We start from the raw sequence: 17,282 nt of genomic DNA, 5'->3' as shown, positions 1-17,282 counted from the left end.
TGGAGTATATAAGGCTAAAAAGAACTCAGTGTAGGGAAATGGGATGAAATAGTGGACCAATCAATTAGTAGAGCAGAGAATGATGTCTTTCAAGTCCATCCTGTCTTTAGGAGATGTTGTGTGATGACTCAAGGCTGAGGGTGGACCAAAGTTCAGGGGCTCAGAGGAAGGATGAAAGCTTAATTAAAGTTTAGTTACAAGCATTTTATTCCAAATAATGAGTAAATTTAGCTAATCAATTGAGTCAAAGAATTGGAATCTACAGGGTCTTATCACAAGAAGGTAAGGGAGCTTCTTTAAGGGGTCCTATCTAATACATGATAAGTGAGTTTTATCTGAGTCATATGGAGAAGGGTGGTTCCTCACAGTAAGCCCATTTAACCAAACACAAAAAAGGTGAGGGCATTTTTAATCATCAGGTAAAATTCAACAATTTCAGTTGACAAAACAGTGAAAAGCAATAGATTCTAAGGAACTTTGTTTTATTTTTTGGATAAAAGACCTCTGAACATGTCTGTGAACACAGGGGATAAAGCCGGAGAGACTGAAGGTGATAAATGAACCAAGATTCCAGAGAAGGAAGAGCAATTATGTGACCAGGTTGAGGGTGTTATTCTGATTAATAGGAGGGGATTTTTATCCTCTAATTGTAGAGAGAAATATTCAGGAGACATTGAAATTTGAAGAGGGAGGACTATAGAAAACTGATATATTTATGTCTAATCATTTGATAAGATCCACAAAGATGTGCAGGTGATAGGTAAGCAGTAGTGAATAAATTAAGTCTGAGCAAATAAGTATTCTCAGTGGAGTAGGGCTGAGGTTATCTACAGTCACTGAGACACTGAGGCAAGGGTAGTGGAGGGGAGTAGAGAAATATCCTAGCAGACATCCATTATTTAGATGGCAAACGTTACCAAATCAGAGTGATGATTTTGTTTATCTAGACTCAGGCAAAGAACAGAGATCTGAAATGTTGCTAGAACCAAAATGTTCCTTCTTCCAAAACTAATTTGATGCTGTTAAAAGAATCCAAAATGCCTTATAACTGAATGCTGAAATTTACGTGAGAAAACTACAATTTTAAAATTCAGATAAGAGAAGAAGTTTGGCATGTTGATTACATGTATGAGAGAGACATCATGAAATCATGATCTCAGTCTCTCTCTTGGGCGTGTGTGTGTATATCCCCACTGTCCCACTCCACCACTGGGGCCTCCCTATCTTCATGGCTCTGTTTTTTCTGAAGCTGACAATTCTATATACTATTTCCTGATCATAAACTGTTAAACACAGACTTCAACAATAATCCCCTAAAGAATGTATTCTTTGAATTTCACTGACAAGTTTTAAAGCTTTTCCAATGAAGTGTCACAGAAACCTTTGTTTGTATCTGCAATAACTGTAGTCTTTGTCTATTTTCATCAACAAGTCAGACAACTAGAATTTAGGGAGATGGTAACATTCAGTATAAGGGTGTTTTATTGTAAAGAGCTGTAGGTTCACAAATAATTATCCATTCTCACTCATTCACTATTGTCAAAAACTCTTCCTCCATAAATACATTAAAAAAGGTACTGGGGAAGATGTGAAAATGAGCCAAGTATCTCATATCCCGTTATTCCACTTATTAGAGATTTCATTTTGCTTTGTTTTGTTTCTGACTTTTCCTGTAAGCTTTAGATTTGGATTTAGCAACCGTGGGAAAACCATCTGTACTCTTCTTCTCAATACTTATCTTTTACATGAAACAAAATAGTAATAGAAGGTGAGGAGGGTACATATATAATTTCTTCTTGTCTTTTGAAGCCAGTAAAGAAGCTAAATTCAATGTAACTACACACTTAATGTCTTTAATATTCTAATGGCCTTTCTTGAAATACAATGCAGTATTCTCAACCGTCCAATACTAGAAAAAGTCAGATGTGTACAGAATCTTCTAAATTCTTCAGAGAAGTGTTTATACAAATATTGATAACTAATCTTATTAATCACTTAAGCATTTGTTTGTTTGTTTGTTTAAATTAAAGCACCCTGTGGAGGCAATTTAACAGGATCGTCAGGCTTTATTCTTTCACCAAACTTCCCTCATCCGTATCCCCACAGCAGGGACTGTGACTGGACTATCATGGTCAACACAGACTACGTTATCTCCTTGGCATTTATCAGGTGAGTTCCTGTACATTTCCACATTAAAAATTTTTTTTCTTGTTATTTTATCCTAGCATTTGCACTAGGCAAAGTTTTATTTCTGTATATGACGTTTTAATTAATTTTCATTAATTCCAGCACTAGTACTCTGCAATCAGCAGTTCTCAGAGCCTTGTGTAATAATATAGATGCCACCGTAGTTCTGAAGTCTAGCAGGTGACCATCTTCACCAGATTTCAGTGTAGAGGAAGTGTGCTAAAGGTCGAGTAGTTAGTTTATTGTCTCTAGTGAAATGTGATCTCTTTATAACCTTTCCTCTCTCCCTGTATTTACCATTGCTGCCTCAAAAAATTAATTTTTTTTCCCCAAACTTCAAGATTAAAAGGTCAATATTTCCAGGGTTTTTTTTCTCCTATTTGTGTACCACCCAACATCTTTTTGTAGCCTCTAAATACCCATCTGTGCATGCACATTACCATTGAGCTGGTGAAAACATGCATTCTACCTGTTATTTTTATGGTGATCTCATGAAGTCAAGCTGACAAAGAAGAATCCGATGAATCATTCCCACATGATTTCTCAGCATAACTTGTCTCATGATAGAGCTTTACCTGGGAGTGTTCCAGAATTTACATTTGTTGCTTAGTAATGTCAATTGCAGGGTAGGCTTAGCACTGAAGTAGCAGAGGATTCAGCTTCCTGTGTGGGAAAGAAGGTGGCTGGCTTCAAGCTCAAACTCTGCCTCCACCATCTAGGTTAGTTTTTGGAATGAACCTATTTCTTCACATGGAAATTATACCTATTGTCACAGAACCTGGTCCTATTCCTTTCCCTTAATATTTCAATAGGAAGGGTTAGGTATTGGCAACTCAAATGATTCTTTAAGTAGAGATGTTCCTGACCTTCAGTGTCCCAGATTGACATACAGTGCCTCTGACGGTGTGTTAAAGCTGCTTGGTATTTATGTAAAATATTAAGGTTAAATATGTACTTTTTTCTAGTATATTGAAACCAGGTTTTAAAAACAATTTGAACTCATAAAAATGTGATAAGGTGTACATATTTAGACTTTGGATTTCTATAATTTGTAGAGATACATTGATAATTGGTAATAATAAAGCAATATTGATGGTAATGTTAGCTATGCTAGGGCCAAGTTATAAGACAATTTGCTGAGGTTATTATATACTCATTTTTACAGTTGAGGAAATGGCAGTACAGACATTAGAAATGTCAATTTAAATGATACAGGCCTTAGTAGACTTACAAAATTATTGTAGTTAATAAATGAGCGATAGAAGGCTGTATTAGATGAAATGCATGACCTAAATTTAATTTCCAGCTGTGTCGTTTATATTGTGACCCTAGGGAGATCACTGGCATTCAGGGCCTTGGTGTACTCATTGGGAAAATGGAAATGATAATCCCTTCCTTATACCACAGGATTATTGACAAGACCAAGTTAATATTTATGAAACTGCCTTGTAAAGTAGAACTTTCTATTAGAATGTACTCTCCTTTTTTTTTTTTTTTTTCAGGTAAAATAGTCATTACAGCTAAGATTCTAAAATTTCCTAAAAAACGACTTCTTTGTCTTATTGTCCCTCTTTAAAAAGTTACAAAGCAATATTTAGAAGCATTTATTTAGGTCCAAACTAGAAATTAAAAAGAAATGTGCTGCAGTCCTTTGTTAAATAGGCTTTGGGTTTCTGAGGATAATACATAGAGGTATATATTTATAAAGCACTCGCTTCCAGTGACTCTGCCAACAGTGACATAGGTAAGGAAGTTATAACACTCATCAAATCCTAATGTTGAAAAAAATGAAGTTCAGAAAGGTTGTTTTACCCCAGAAGAAGTGTAGTAAGTAACAAAATAAGGCCTTGTCCTCTGATTCCTGCTACCTTACAGCAAAAATTACCAAAATTTAGGCCTATATCCACCAAAAAGTTTTCAAGAGTAATTAATTGATTTAGACTTATGAAGATTACACTGAATAAATTAAATGGAATGGAACATTGTGGTGGTCTCCTAACTTTCTTATATTAAAGGGCCCTTATTTATTGAGGTTGAAAACCCTGCATTATACCAGTTTTTCTTCACTGCTATGTATGCACAAGTAAGCTAGCTGGATTCCTATTCTTTCTATATGCATATGTAAGGGTTTATAAGTGTCATATAAATGTATCCTCTATAAATCCAGTAGATTTGGAAAGAATATATCTTACCTAACAAGCTTCTTATTTATCTACAAAGATGATAAAATTTGACAGGATAGTTTTTCCACTGATGGATGTTTAACAATTGCAAGTTTTTCTGGTTTTATTTTATATTGTGAACTTGTTGACTTTTCTTAATGACACAACTGAGTCTATCTATCCTTTTCTCTGCCACAGTGTGAGCTAGGTCATAGACAAATGATTGTACATCTCTGCCTTCTAAATATGCAAGTTCTATAATCTTTAGGGGACAACTCTCATACTTTTGAAGGTTGTTAAGGCAAATTTATTATGCAAAGTTTGCAATATCAAAATATTGATTTGAATAATTTACATGCTAAAATGTCCTTATTTACACATTATTTAATTTTGACGAACAGGGAGTTGGTTTGATTTCTCTTACATCAAGTTCTAAAAGAAGAAAATACATTTACTTTCAGGAAAAAGAATACCTAATGCAATGTGAAGGACTTCATTTGAGTAATTTAAATGTAAATTTTGAATTTCAAACTTTTGCTTGAATCAGACAAGTAGAGTTGAATTTTAAACAGCAAATATGCTTGAAGTTCAAGCAAATAGTGTCACTGACAAAGAAAAAAGAGGTTGCACTTCCATAATGGAAAATATCTGCATGAAAAATTTTAAAAATAGATGTTATCCTCCATGTTTTACTGATATAAAGTAACTTACATAACGATATGTAGCTAACAGGGGCAGAAGCAAGACTTGAACTTATATATCTGACTCAAAACCCTCTACCCATTCATTAGATAAATTACCTTACTATCATTTATATTCCCTGTAGACACAGTGCCAACTTAGAAATATTTGAAAATACCAATATATCTTTTCCACTGCTTTATTCACCTATATTTACCTGGCAATATTCAATATATGAATATTGCCAGGTAAATTTTCAAATTAGCTTATGTTAACAAGGTCTGTTATTTTTAAAGGTATTGACTAAATTAATATATGATTATTGACTATCACACTTAATACCTTAGCAGTAACCATTCCAACTCCTTTTCTCTCTTTCTCTCTCCTTTTAGTTTTAGCATAGAACCTAACTACGATTTCCTCTATATATATGATGGACCAGACAGTAATAGCCCGCTGATTGGAAGTTTTCAAGACAGCAAGTTACCAGAGAGAATAGAAAGCAGCTCAAATACTATGCATTTGGCTTTTCGGAGTGATGGATCTGTTAGTTACACTGGATTTCATTTAGAATACAAAGGTAAATGTGAACATTTTATTTTAGCTGCATGATTTAGATTGTATTTTATCCAGAAGACTAATTCTGCATTGGCTATTGTCAGTGGTTAGTTATATGAGTATTTCTTAGTGCAGATTACTTATGATTTATTTCATAAAAGGGCTCTCACTGTAGACTTTTCCTATCAGTGAGAAGGAAATTAGCATTTCCCTAATTACTACCAAAGGAAATGTATCAGACAAACAAATTAGCAATTAGTACACTGTGGTAGTTGGCTAAGACCACAAAATATTAAAAAACAACAATAACAAATTTTTTGGAAGCTGAAGATTCACTCATCTTTATTCAGAGACTAATCTCAGTGATAAGGAGAATAAAGTATACTGATAATTACATTTCAGAAAATGTCTAAAGATATTTAAATGTGTCAATATTCAGACTAGGGAAAATAAAATATAGTGATAATTATAATATTTTAAAATATTTCTGCAAGTATTTAAATGAATTACAATGCCTATGGATGTTTATAAATATATTTTTCTTAACTTTTATTCAATGACTATAAGACAAAAGATCTTAGTTGTTTAAAGTTAAATTTTTTTCCAACAATTGGGTTCATAAAGGATACACTAATAACTTATTTCAAGTTATGAATTGAGTACTAAAAATACATATTTTGGATTTGTTACTACCACTTAGCTCTTCTTTCATTATGAAATATTTTCAATAACTGAAGATTATATAGAATAACAAAACAAACTTCATAGTATCTGTTATCCAACCTGACAAACCTTAATATTTTGTCATATTTGCTTCAGATCTCTTTATTATTGTGTTACGAAATATAATATGAAATATAAGGCGTATTCTCTTCAGGTCTATCAAAAGAAGTACAGATTAATTCCACAAGTTTACATGGCAAGGATTAAGGAAGTCTTTGGTAGAGAAAGAGAAAACTGACAAATAAGCAATATACAGATACTTGGAATCCTCCAATAGCTCCAACAAAATTTGGAATTGCATGCCAGGACCATGTTATTTACTGGATATAGACTTGATATATGTGGATTTCATTATAGTGGGAAGGTTGAGCCCTCTATGAGTCTTTCATCTTACAGAAGAAAGAAAGAAAATGGCCTCGTCAGTGGAAAAATTTACAAGGTGCCTGACACCAGACAGTGAAGATCTGGGTGGCCAGCTATTTATTGGGATTCTCTGCAAATGCTCTTTGCAAATGCTAGATGCTCCAAACCAGAGGACTCGGGAAAAGTCTAGGCCTTGCAACTATGAGTTAAAAAGTATTGGTCTTATGCAGGATTGAACTTCAGCACCATACCAATCTCTCCATGTGGAAGGGCCTCCCCACACTGTGCACAAGGCACGACCCAGCTGGCTGACTATCCAGGCAAATCATAATGAGCACTCAAGACCATTTTTAGTCCTACTTTTTTATAATTGCTCTCTCCTAATTCTGAATTTGGTGCTTATTTTTTCCATGTATGTATGTTTCTAGGTATTTTCATGTTTTCTATCACATACACATCTTTTATCCTATTTTCATAAAAACTATCTATTTCCATCATGTACATATACTTACGAAATTCTTTCCCTTTACACTGTTTTTAATGATAGAGACATGTAGACCTAGATTATTAATTTCTTTGTTATATTCCATCTCATGACTGTATCACAGTTAATTTATAAATTTTTGGATAGACAGTTTGTTTCAGTTTTACACTACCAAATATGTTTCATAATGAAATGAAAATTCTTTTGGATACTTTCCTGAACATAATTGTGAAAGTCCTTCTAAGATACCTATTATATACCTAGGAATGGAATTATTGGTTCAAAAGGTATGAACCTCTTGAACCTAACATATTGCTAAGTTCTTCTCAGAAGAGGTTGCACCAATTTATATTCTCAACAGCAAAGAAAGTTTCAGAAACTTCACATTTTTTTTAAAAAAATTGAGATATAATTGATGTATAATCATATCAATTGTATTAATTTTAGGTGTACAACATAATGATTTGATATATGTATATATTGTAAAATGATTACCGCAGCATCCACGGCTACACATAGTTACACATTTTGTGGTCTATGTGATGAGAACTTTTAAGATCTATTCTCTTAGCAATTGCAAATATACAATATACTATTGTTAACTATAGTCACCATGCTATACATTACATCCCCAGAACTTATCTTATAAATGGAAGTGTGTGCCTTTTGATCATCTTCACCTATTTCACCCAACTGCCATCCTGGCCTCTGAAAACACCAATATGTTCTCTGTATCTATGAGTTTGGTTTGTCTATTTAGGTTACACATATAAGTAAAACCACACAGCATATATATTTGTTTGACTTACTTTACTTAGCATAAAGTCCTTGAGATCCATATGTCACAAATGGCAGGATTTCCTTCCTTTATGGCCGTATATGCCATTGTATATGTACCACATTTTCTTTACTCATTTATCCGTTGACAGACACTTAGGCTACTTCCATGTTTTGGCTCTTGTAAACAATGCTGCAATCTGCATGGTGTGCAGATACCTTTTCAATTTATGATTTCAAGAAATCCCCCATTTTTGAGAAACCAGAAAGTTTCTTATCACCCTTGAAAGTTGTGAGTCTCATGAGTATTAAATGTTATCACATGTCATTATTCTTTTCTCCAGTTACTAGTAAGTTGAACATCTCTATTTTCATACCGAGGTTTCCTTTTGTTAATTGCATATTTCTACTGTTGCACATTTTTCTAGTAGGTTGCCTGTTTCTTTTTTTATTTATAGAAAACCCTTTTATATTATGGATAATAATCCTTTATTTTTTTTCCATATTGTAGTAAAAATCTTACCACCAACTTTGGCAAACAGTTTCACTCTATTTCTGGTTTATTTTCCTATACAAAAATTTTAAATATCAATATTTATCCTTTCCTCTTCTTCATGGTCTGTGCTTTTTATGCCTTGATTTAAAAATCTTTCCTTATTATTAAATCATAAAGGCATTTTCCTTAATTTTTTCTAAAGTTTTAAAGTTTTGCTTTTGATTTTTAATCTCTTTTATATATATGGAGTTTATTTTTGTGAAGGCTAGTAATCTATTTTTTTTTTGAGTGAATAATCAATGCTAGCACCATTTATTGACAAGACAATGCTACTGCTGTCAAATATGAAATCTCTTTATCACTGTTTCTGACTTCTCCAGTCTGTTCTATTGGCCAGTTTTTCTATCCCCAGGCCAAGACTTCTCTGAATTTTACTACTATAGCTTTAAAATAAGTACTGATATGAGGTAGGCAGAGTACCCCACCTTATCCTTCACAACTGTCCTGGTGTCAGGCAGCCCGGGTGGCTCAGTGGCTTAGTGCTACCTTCAGTCCAGGGTGTGATTCTGAAGATCTGGGATTGAGTCCCACATTGGGCTCCCTGCATGGAGCCTGCTTCTTCCTCTGCCTGTGTCTCTGTCTCTCTCTCTGTGTGTCTCTCATGAGTAAATAAATAAAATTTAAAAAACAAAAACAAAAACTGTCCTGGTGTCTATTCACCTTTATAACTTCTATTTTGATTTTAGAATTAAGTTATTTCTGCCTGTTGAATTTGATTGGGATTGCATTATATTTATGAATTATTTGGAATAAATTGAAGTATGTATGTTATTCAATCTTTTCATCTACTATTGTGGCATATCTCTCAATTTAGTCATGCTTTCCTCATTGTCTTTCAGTAATAGCTTATCATTTCTTTATAAATTTTTCTCATCTAAATCTTAAATATCTTGTAGTTTCCATTGTAATTAGTCATATTGACAGTTGTATCTAATAAATGGATTTTTGTAACTATTTAATCCCTAGCAAACCTGCTTAATTATTTCATTTGTTATCATACTTTTTCTATGGATTTTTTGGGATTTTCTATGCAAACAGTAACAGTTCTGGTTTTATTTTTTAGTTTGTTGTTTCTTGTGATTTTTTTTTTTTCTAGTCTTTATGCTCACCCACCCCTCATCCTCTTGCTTACTGAATAGGGTAAGAAATTCAGTACTATCAAATTAAGACAGTGGTAGCCATTGTTCTTCGGTCATTACTGATTTTAAAGAGAATGCATCTAATGTTTTACTGTTAGGTATGATACTTACTATTGGTTGAGGTAATGTTAATAAGACCTAACATTTTTTAACTCCTTGTTTTCAGGGGCTTTTTAAGACTATATACATACAAAAATCATTTACTTCTAAAGAAGTTTTAGCACAGTAACGTTAAGTAATTTGCCCAATCCTATGGCAGAACTAAGATTTCGTTCAGAGTGTGCAGAATGGACACTCTTAATCAAAAGTTACACTATCTATATGTAATTTTATCAATTATAGGAAGTTCCCTTCCATTCCTGATTTACTAAAAATTGCTTAACCATATGGGCTTCAATTTTTTCAACTGCCTTTTCATCAGCTATTGAAAATATTACATGGTTTTCCTTTGTAAAGCTCTTCATTTGGTAAATTATATTATACTTTTCTAACATTAAAATGTTTTCACATTCATAGGATAAAAGCAATTTGCTATGGGTTTTTTTTTTTTTTTTGCTTCTAGTATATTTTGCTGATTTCAGTGCATCAAAATATTAAATTTTTGTAATTATGGTATATATTGCCATGGGCTTATTAACATCAATTAAAATTTATTGTCTTTGATCTCTTAACATGGGATTAATCTATAATTTTCATTCCTTATAACTGTCTTTGTCTAGTTTCGATCAAGATTATACAACCCCCTAACTTTGGGAGAATTCTTACTTTTCTAGTATTTAGAATAGTTTGTATAAGAGAGAATAGTTTGTATAATAGTTTGTTCTGTTTCTTAAATATTTGCTAGAAATTCCTATAACAATAGGAACTTAGTGATTTGAGGGAGTAGAATTTAATTGGTTTATATCTATCCAAGTTTTCTACATTCAGAGATTTTTGAAAATCTGCTAAGAATTATTTTCATCCAAATTTTCAAGGTTACTGACATTAAAATATTTGCAGTATTTTCTTACTTTGTCGCTGTATGTTTTTTATTAACATTGTTTAACATGTGTTAATATTGCTTTTATTGACAATATTTATTCCCTTCTATTTTCTCTGGATTTGCTTTTGCTTTTTTTAAAGTTTGTTGAAATAAATACTTACTAATATTCAGATTTTTTTTCTCTTTTATTATGAACTTTTGTGGCTATATATTTTTCCTAAGTACCACTTTACTTGCTTTGCAAAAGTTTTAAAATGTAGAGCTTCATTATCAATAATTCTAAACTTGTCCTAGTACCACTGCATTATTATTTTTTTCTGCTTAAGAGCTACTCAGAAATAATATCAATTAATTTCAATATATAAGTAATCATACATTTTTAATTTATTTGCACTGTAGCAAGATATGTATGATCCCAATTCCTGGTCATGACTGCTGTATGGCCTGTGGTATGGTCAATTTTTATGACTCTCCCTGTATGCGAAGCAAAAAGAGCACATTTAATTGATAGGTGAAGGTATTTATATATATCCATTAAATTAAGCTAATTAATTTCTTAAATATTTATATCCTCACTAATTTTTTAAAAAACCTCCTTGGTCAAGCAATTATTGAGACACTTGGGAATATCTATTACAATTCTTAATTTTTAATTTTTTTTCTTAAATTTTTGGCCATTTTTGTTTTATATGTTATGGGAACTTATTTTCAGGTACATATGAGTTGTATGTTTCTTTTATTGGTGCATTGAATTTACTCCATTTATATTTATATGCCTTCAGATCTTATTTTGTGCTTTCTACTCCTTTTTCTGTAATTTCATTACCTGATACTTTCTTGTTTATTTGCATGTGTATTTACTATTTGCATCCCCATTTACTCCACTAACTCCCTACAAATACACTGAAATACAAGCTTCTTCAGAGCAAGAACTCTGTTATACATGGCTATACAATTAGTTTCTTACAATAGTGCCTACATATCATAATTAGATGGTAATTATTTAATTGGTTTTGAGCAAATTCAAGAGGTGTTTTCTCATTTTAAATCAAGTCATAATTAGAAACCTAGAATAATAGCATTAATGAAATGTAAGAAATCTTAGAGATACATTTTTATTCTGCATTTTATAAAGAGAACTTTGCTCTTTAAGAATAGCTACTTGTATCTACAAGCTAACAGGCTTGTAAATAAGACCTAGTTTAAAGGAAAAAAAAAAAACAAAAAACAAAAAAAAAACAAAGGAAAGGAAAGAAGAGGAGAGAAGAGAAGAGGAAAGAAAGGAAAGAAAACTGTAAGCAAGTCAGTAAAGCTAGGTCCTATTGTAAAACATTTCCAGAGATCACTAGGAGAAAAGATACAGGGAAAATCCCACCAATTCTACCATTCTCAGGGCAAATAGTACTAATGGATTCCAGCATTACGTCTTGTGGAAACTAGAATTGACTTCACAATCTTTTCTCTACCTAACATTCCAGGTAGCCATTCCTAAATCCATGTAGTTAAGCACTTGAGATAAAAGCTATTCTCCATCTTTCTTAGCTCACGGTAGGTGCATTCCTATTTCTCAGGTTGATCCATCTCCATGTCCCATTATTTCCAAAAATCTAAGATTTATGCTGCCATAGGAAAAAAGCCAGAAACACAAGTTTTTAAAAGAGAAAATTATTCATTATGTATCTACTCTATTCTAGGTACACTGATCAGCTCCTTTTTCTTTTTTTTTTTAAGATTTTATTTATTTATTCATGAGAGACACAGAGAGAGGCAGAGACACAGACAGAAGGAGAAGCAGGCTCCTCATAGGGAGCCCAATGTGGGACCATGTACGACTCGATCCTGGAGCTCCAGGATCATGCCCTGAGCTGAAGGCAGACGCTCAACCGCTGACCCACCCAGGCATCCCTATCAGCTCTTTTTAATGAATCATCTCTAACCTTCCTGTGAGCAGACTTATAAATGCAACAAAAATACCGAACGAACAGAATTAGGTGATAAGTATTATTACCCTTGTTTTACAGATGATAAAACTAAGGATCAGATGATTAAATTAATAAAATTATTATGGCTACTAAGAATAAAGGCAAATAAAAGTAGAAAAAAAGTACAAACACAGAGAAATATATAATCATGCCATAAACTTCAGTCTTTCTCCCTGAATCCAGCAATAAGTCCCCACCATACTCAGGTATTAAACCAATACCCACTTACACACAATTTCACAAAGTCTTATTTTTATACTCTGGATAACATTTCTTTCTGATGTTTATACCAACTTCAAGTTCCTGACACTCCCTAAATCCAACCTAATTAATTCTCTGGACTAGTCCTCATAACTCTCATCCATAGGGAAGTTCCGTTCCCCACTTCAAAGTTGCCTGGGTATATCTTTTTCATCAGCCTCTTTATTTCCTATTCTTATTTTGAAAGCTGTTACCTCTTTCATTCTCTGGTTTCTTAAATTAATAAAGTTTCTTATGTCTATTATTGCCATAGAGAGTCACATCAGAATTTTCATGAAATATGCACTGCCCAAAAAAACCCCTGAGATATGCATTGAAGGCCCTGGATAGTAAAAAGTTTTTCCTTTATTATTTGTAATATATGTCCTATACCTTCACTTGAGCATGTTCTGTTGGCACTAAAAAGTAAAGCTTTTAAGTCTTGACGCACTCTAAATACATAATGTTTTTAGTAGGCTTTTTATTTAAAAGCAGCACCTACCTCTATTAGAGCTCACACCAGAGTATAGTTACGATTACTTGTATTCCTACATATCTTTCCGTTTCCCCCTTGAAGATAGACATTGAATCTTATTTTCGTTTGTGTGCAAATATACACAGTAGTTGTGCAATGAACGAATGCTGTATTTGAACATTGCAAAAATACAACCCTGCCGACCCTGCCAACGTAGGTTCTGGAAAGAATAGCACTTTATGCTATGTAAAGCAATCTGCGGATATGCTTTTATGTTGTAGACAATAGGAAACTAGAGAAGAGAAGTAGTCATTCAGGGCTGAAGGAGATGTTTGGATAATTTTAAAACAGTGTCTCCATGAAGAGTTTTTTTTTGTTGTTGTTGTTTTTTTTTTTTGTAAATTTTTAAATTGGAGTTCGATTTGCCAACATATAGTATAACACCCAGTGCTCGTCCTGTCAAGTGCCCCCCTCAGTGCCCGTCACCCAGTCACCCCATCCCCCCGCCCACCTCCCCTTCCACTACCCCTTGTTCGTTTCCCAGAGTTAGGAGTCTCTCATGTTTTGTCACCCTCACTGATATTTTCACTCCTTTTCTCTCCTTTCCCCTATGATCCCTTTCACAATTTTTTTATATTCCCCTTACGAGTGAAACCATTCGATGTTTGTCCTTCTCCAATTGACTTACTTCATTCAGCATAATACCCTCCAGTTCCACCCACATCGAAGCAAATGGTGGGTATTTATCATTTCTAATGGCTGAGTAATATTCCACTGTATACTTAGACCACAGCTCCTTTATCCATTTATCTGTCTATGGACACAGATGCAGTGAAAGACTGAGACACCTGCACCCCAATGTTTATAGCAGCAATGTCCACAATAGCCAAACTGTGGAAGGAACCTCGGTGTCATGAAGAGTTTAAATCAGGCTTAGTCTTCCTTGTAATTTCAATGAGATACTGTATTAACACATTTACAGTTGAATAAATATTTAGAGTTTAAACAGTGCTCTCATTTACATTATTTCAATATTAAGACCATTTTAGATTATAATGTTAATAAGTATGTCTTAAATATTCATAATTATAACATTTATACAAATGTGACTCATATAGTAGTAATATTTGTATTCTTTTAACAAAATAAATTGATTTTGATGGAGAGAAAATAAATACAGCTTTGTGCTACTGAAGGAGACCTCCTGGCAGCTGTGCTTTAGCTGGCAGGGGATGTGAATTTATGCACATCAATATATATAGTGGAAGACTTATTACTAGCTGTTTATATACAGTATAAGTTAGACACCTGCTCTAAGAACCTTAAAAGTATCATAAATTACTTTCTAAATTAATATACCAATTTAAATTAAGATATATATTTTTACACAGAGCAACTTATTACATTTCAATGTTACCCTGAAGTATTCTGAGGGCAATCATTTAATTTCCATTGCAAAAATACTTTCCAAAATAAAAGAGATACATGCATGGCTTATACTTATTCTCTAAAAGTCCCCTCGGACATCTGGCCTATGTGAACTCTTGCGCTTCCAATAGGAAGGCCTCTTGGGAATGATTATGATCACTTGAAGGAAATATAATGCATATACATCTTGAAGAGAGTTTAGTTCCTAGTTGCTGACCTCATGCTAGCTGGTATATGCCCAACCACAGATGTCCACTATCCTGGAAATAACAAGCAGTTGGATATTATATACTCTGGTCACCCTTCAAAACCAAAAGTAGGGATCCCTGGGTGGCGCAGCGGTTTGGCGCCTGCCTTTGGCCCAGGGCGCGATCCTGGAGACTCGGGATCGAATCCCACATCGGGCTTCCGGTGCATGGAGCCTGCTTCTCTCTCTGCCTATGTCTCTGCCTCTCTCTCTTTCTCTCTCTGTGACTATCATAAATAAATAAAAATTTAAAAAAAAATTAAAAAAAAAAAACAAAACCAAAAGTAACATTTAACTACTTTTCATTATGCATAGACTGACATTATTCATAATAATGGTCTCTTCATGAGCTTATAGCTCTATGTAGTAATAAATTTTGAAGTAAAATTCCTTTAACAATAAAAATATTTATAGTTCTTTTTCTCCCAGAAAAAAAAATTATTAGTAAATCAATCATTACATGAATTCAATAAGCATAATTATCACTATGTCTTGTGCAACATATGACAAAAACTTCATAGTTATAGATATACTTATTTTATATGTATATATAATATATAAAATCTCAACATCTGTTTTCAGGAATAAAATGGAAACAAGAACATGATACAGCTTTACTCTTTCCAATTGAATCTTCTTCCAAGGCACAGTTTTTGGCTTTCTAATTCTTTTTTTTTTTTTTTTTTCATTAAAATAAGAATTTAGGATACTTAAGTTGCTGGTGGAAAAATTCTAAATAGTAATGTTCTGTAAATTTTTTTTAAAAAACCATAGATAAGATATAAGCTTTATTGCTTGTACTTACATCTTACATGCTTTATTTGGAGGATATAAGACAAGGGAGTCTTTTGCCTAGGATATCTTCAGTAGACACACTACTGTGAAGGCAATAAAATTAATTATTCATAAATAGAATACTATCAACCTGTCTGCCTCACAATTTTTTTCAAAACTCAAATCACCTTTCCATCTACTGCCTAGACCTTTGCATAAGGATTCTCCAGGTATTTTCAAAATCTCCGGATAATTGCTGTGGCAGATCTGGAAATAAACAAGGACAATATTATTCATAGAAAGCTACTCACTGAGGATTTGACATAGTATGTGAACACAGTAATGAGATAAATGAATCCTCTCAAAATGAGACTAGCAATATAAAATTGTTGCAGAAGCATGTTTCCCTTTCCTCAAAAAGTAGGACATTTGTCTATAGATTCACTGATATGTCACTGAAACTACTGGGAAAACATTAAAGAAGGAAAAAGCAAACTTTTCAAAGATAATATTAGGTGGTTACACTTGCCAAAGAGGTGAATCCTTTTAAACAGTAATTTTAATTCTTCCTTTGCCTTTAAGAGACTGTTCTCAGTTTCACAAGGGCCAGCTATAAATGCTAGGTTTCTGATCTGCCTAAAAGTTATGTTTGTTTCCCTGCTTGCTTAAGGAAAGGCTCAAAGTGCAGTTTTCCTTTTAAAAATAAACAAACCAACTCTTGTAACACTAAAGTCCCATTCTTCCTTTTTTTTTTTTTTTTTTTTTTTTTAATATAAAGTCCCATTCTTAATAGCCAAATTTAGTATTCACACTGCTGGTTCTTTTTGGAAAATGGTGTCTTGTGAATATTTTACTACTAAGGAAGATATATGGTTTGTTGGATTGATAAATGAATTTTGTTGTGAATTCTGAATGCAGTATGTACGGTGCACATTTCATGTGTGTGCACATGTGTAGGTGCACTTGGGAGAAGATCAAGTCATTTAGCTTTGTATTGAAATTCAGGTATCAGGTTTATTCGACTTGCACACTTGTCCTCTTCACAGTACTCATCTCTCTTTTCCTAGTCTGCTCCTTTCTCTCAGTGCCGAGCTTAGATGTCAATTCTTCAGGAAGGTTCCAGAATGCTTCTCCTTGTTCCATAATCATTACAGTTACAAGCATTTATTTAATATGATTAGTAAACTGTAAATGCCATGTAGGCCAGAATATTTTCTGATTATCCACTGCTGTATTTCCAGAGTTTGTTGGGTAGTGTGGGCTCTTACGTACTTATTGGAAAAAAAGAAGGAAGGAAAGAAAGCAGAACTTCATTCCTCTGATAGTTTATTGAAATCACTTAAACGTTTGATTCTGTCATTTCCTCTTTAGTTGATTTGGGAGAAATCTGTGTTCTTTCTAAAGCATGAATTTCTCCTCATTTCCTGGGAATCTTGAAGTACTTTGAACTTTGTAAAGTTTTATGCATGGAAGAAATATATTTCCACTGTGGTAATTAATCAGAGTTGGATATATTACAATAAA

The 17,282-nt window shown here is 33.1% G+C and overlaps 1 protein-coding gene across 1 annotated transcript in view; it reads left to right on the top strand.

Annotated features, from left to right (window-relative positions):
• CSMD3 (CUB and Sushi multiple domains 3) overlaps positions 1–17,282 on the top strand; it is a 1,170,241-nt gene that overhangs the window by 902,637 nt on the left and 250,322 nt on the right. The window contains exons 29-30 of the mRNA XM_049093360.1: positions 2,031–2,169; positions 5,423–5,610. Of these exons, the coding sequence (XP_048949317.1) occupies positions 2,031–2,169; positions 5,423–5,610 (327 nt within the window). The remainder of the gene's footprint in view (positions 1–2,030; positions 2,170–5,422; positions 5,611–17,282) is intronic.

This window comes from Canis lupus, chromosome 13 (genome assembly GCF_003254725.2).
Source record: "Canis lupus dingo isolate Sandy chromosome 13, ASM325472v2, whole genome shotgun sequence".
Lineage (NCBI taxonomy): Eukaryota > Metazoa > Chordata > Mammalia > Carnivora > Canidae > Canis > Canis lupus.
The sequence above is the reverse complement of the archived record's forward strand: the minus strand, read 5'-3'. Positions and strand labels throughout refer to the sequence as shown.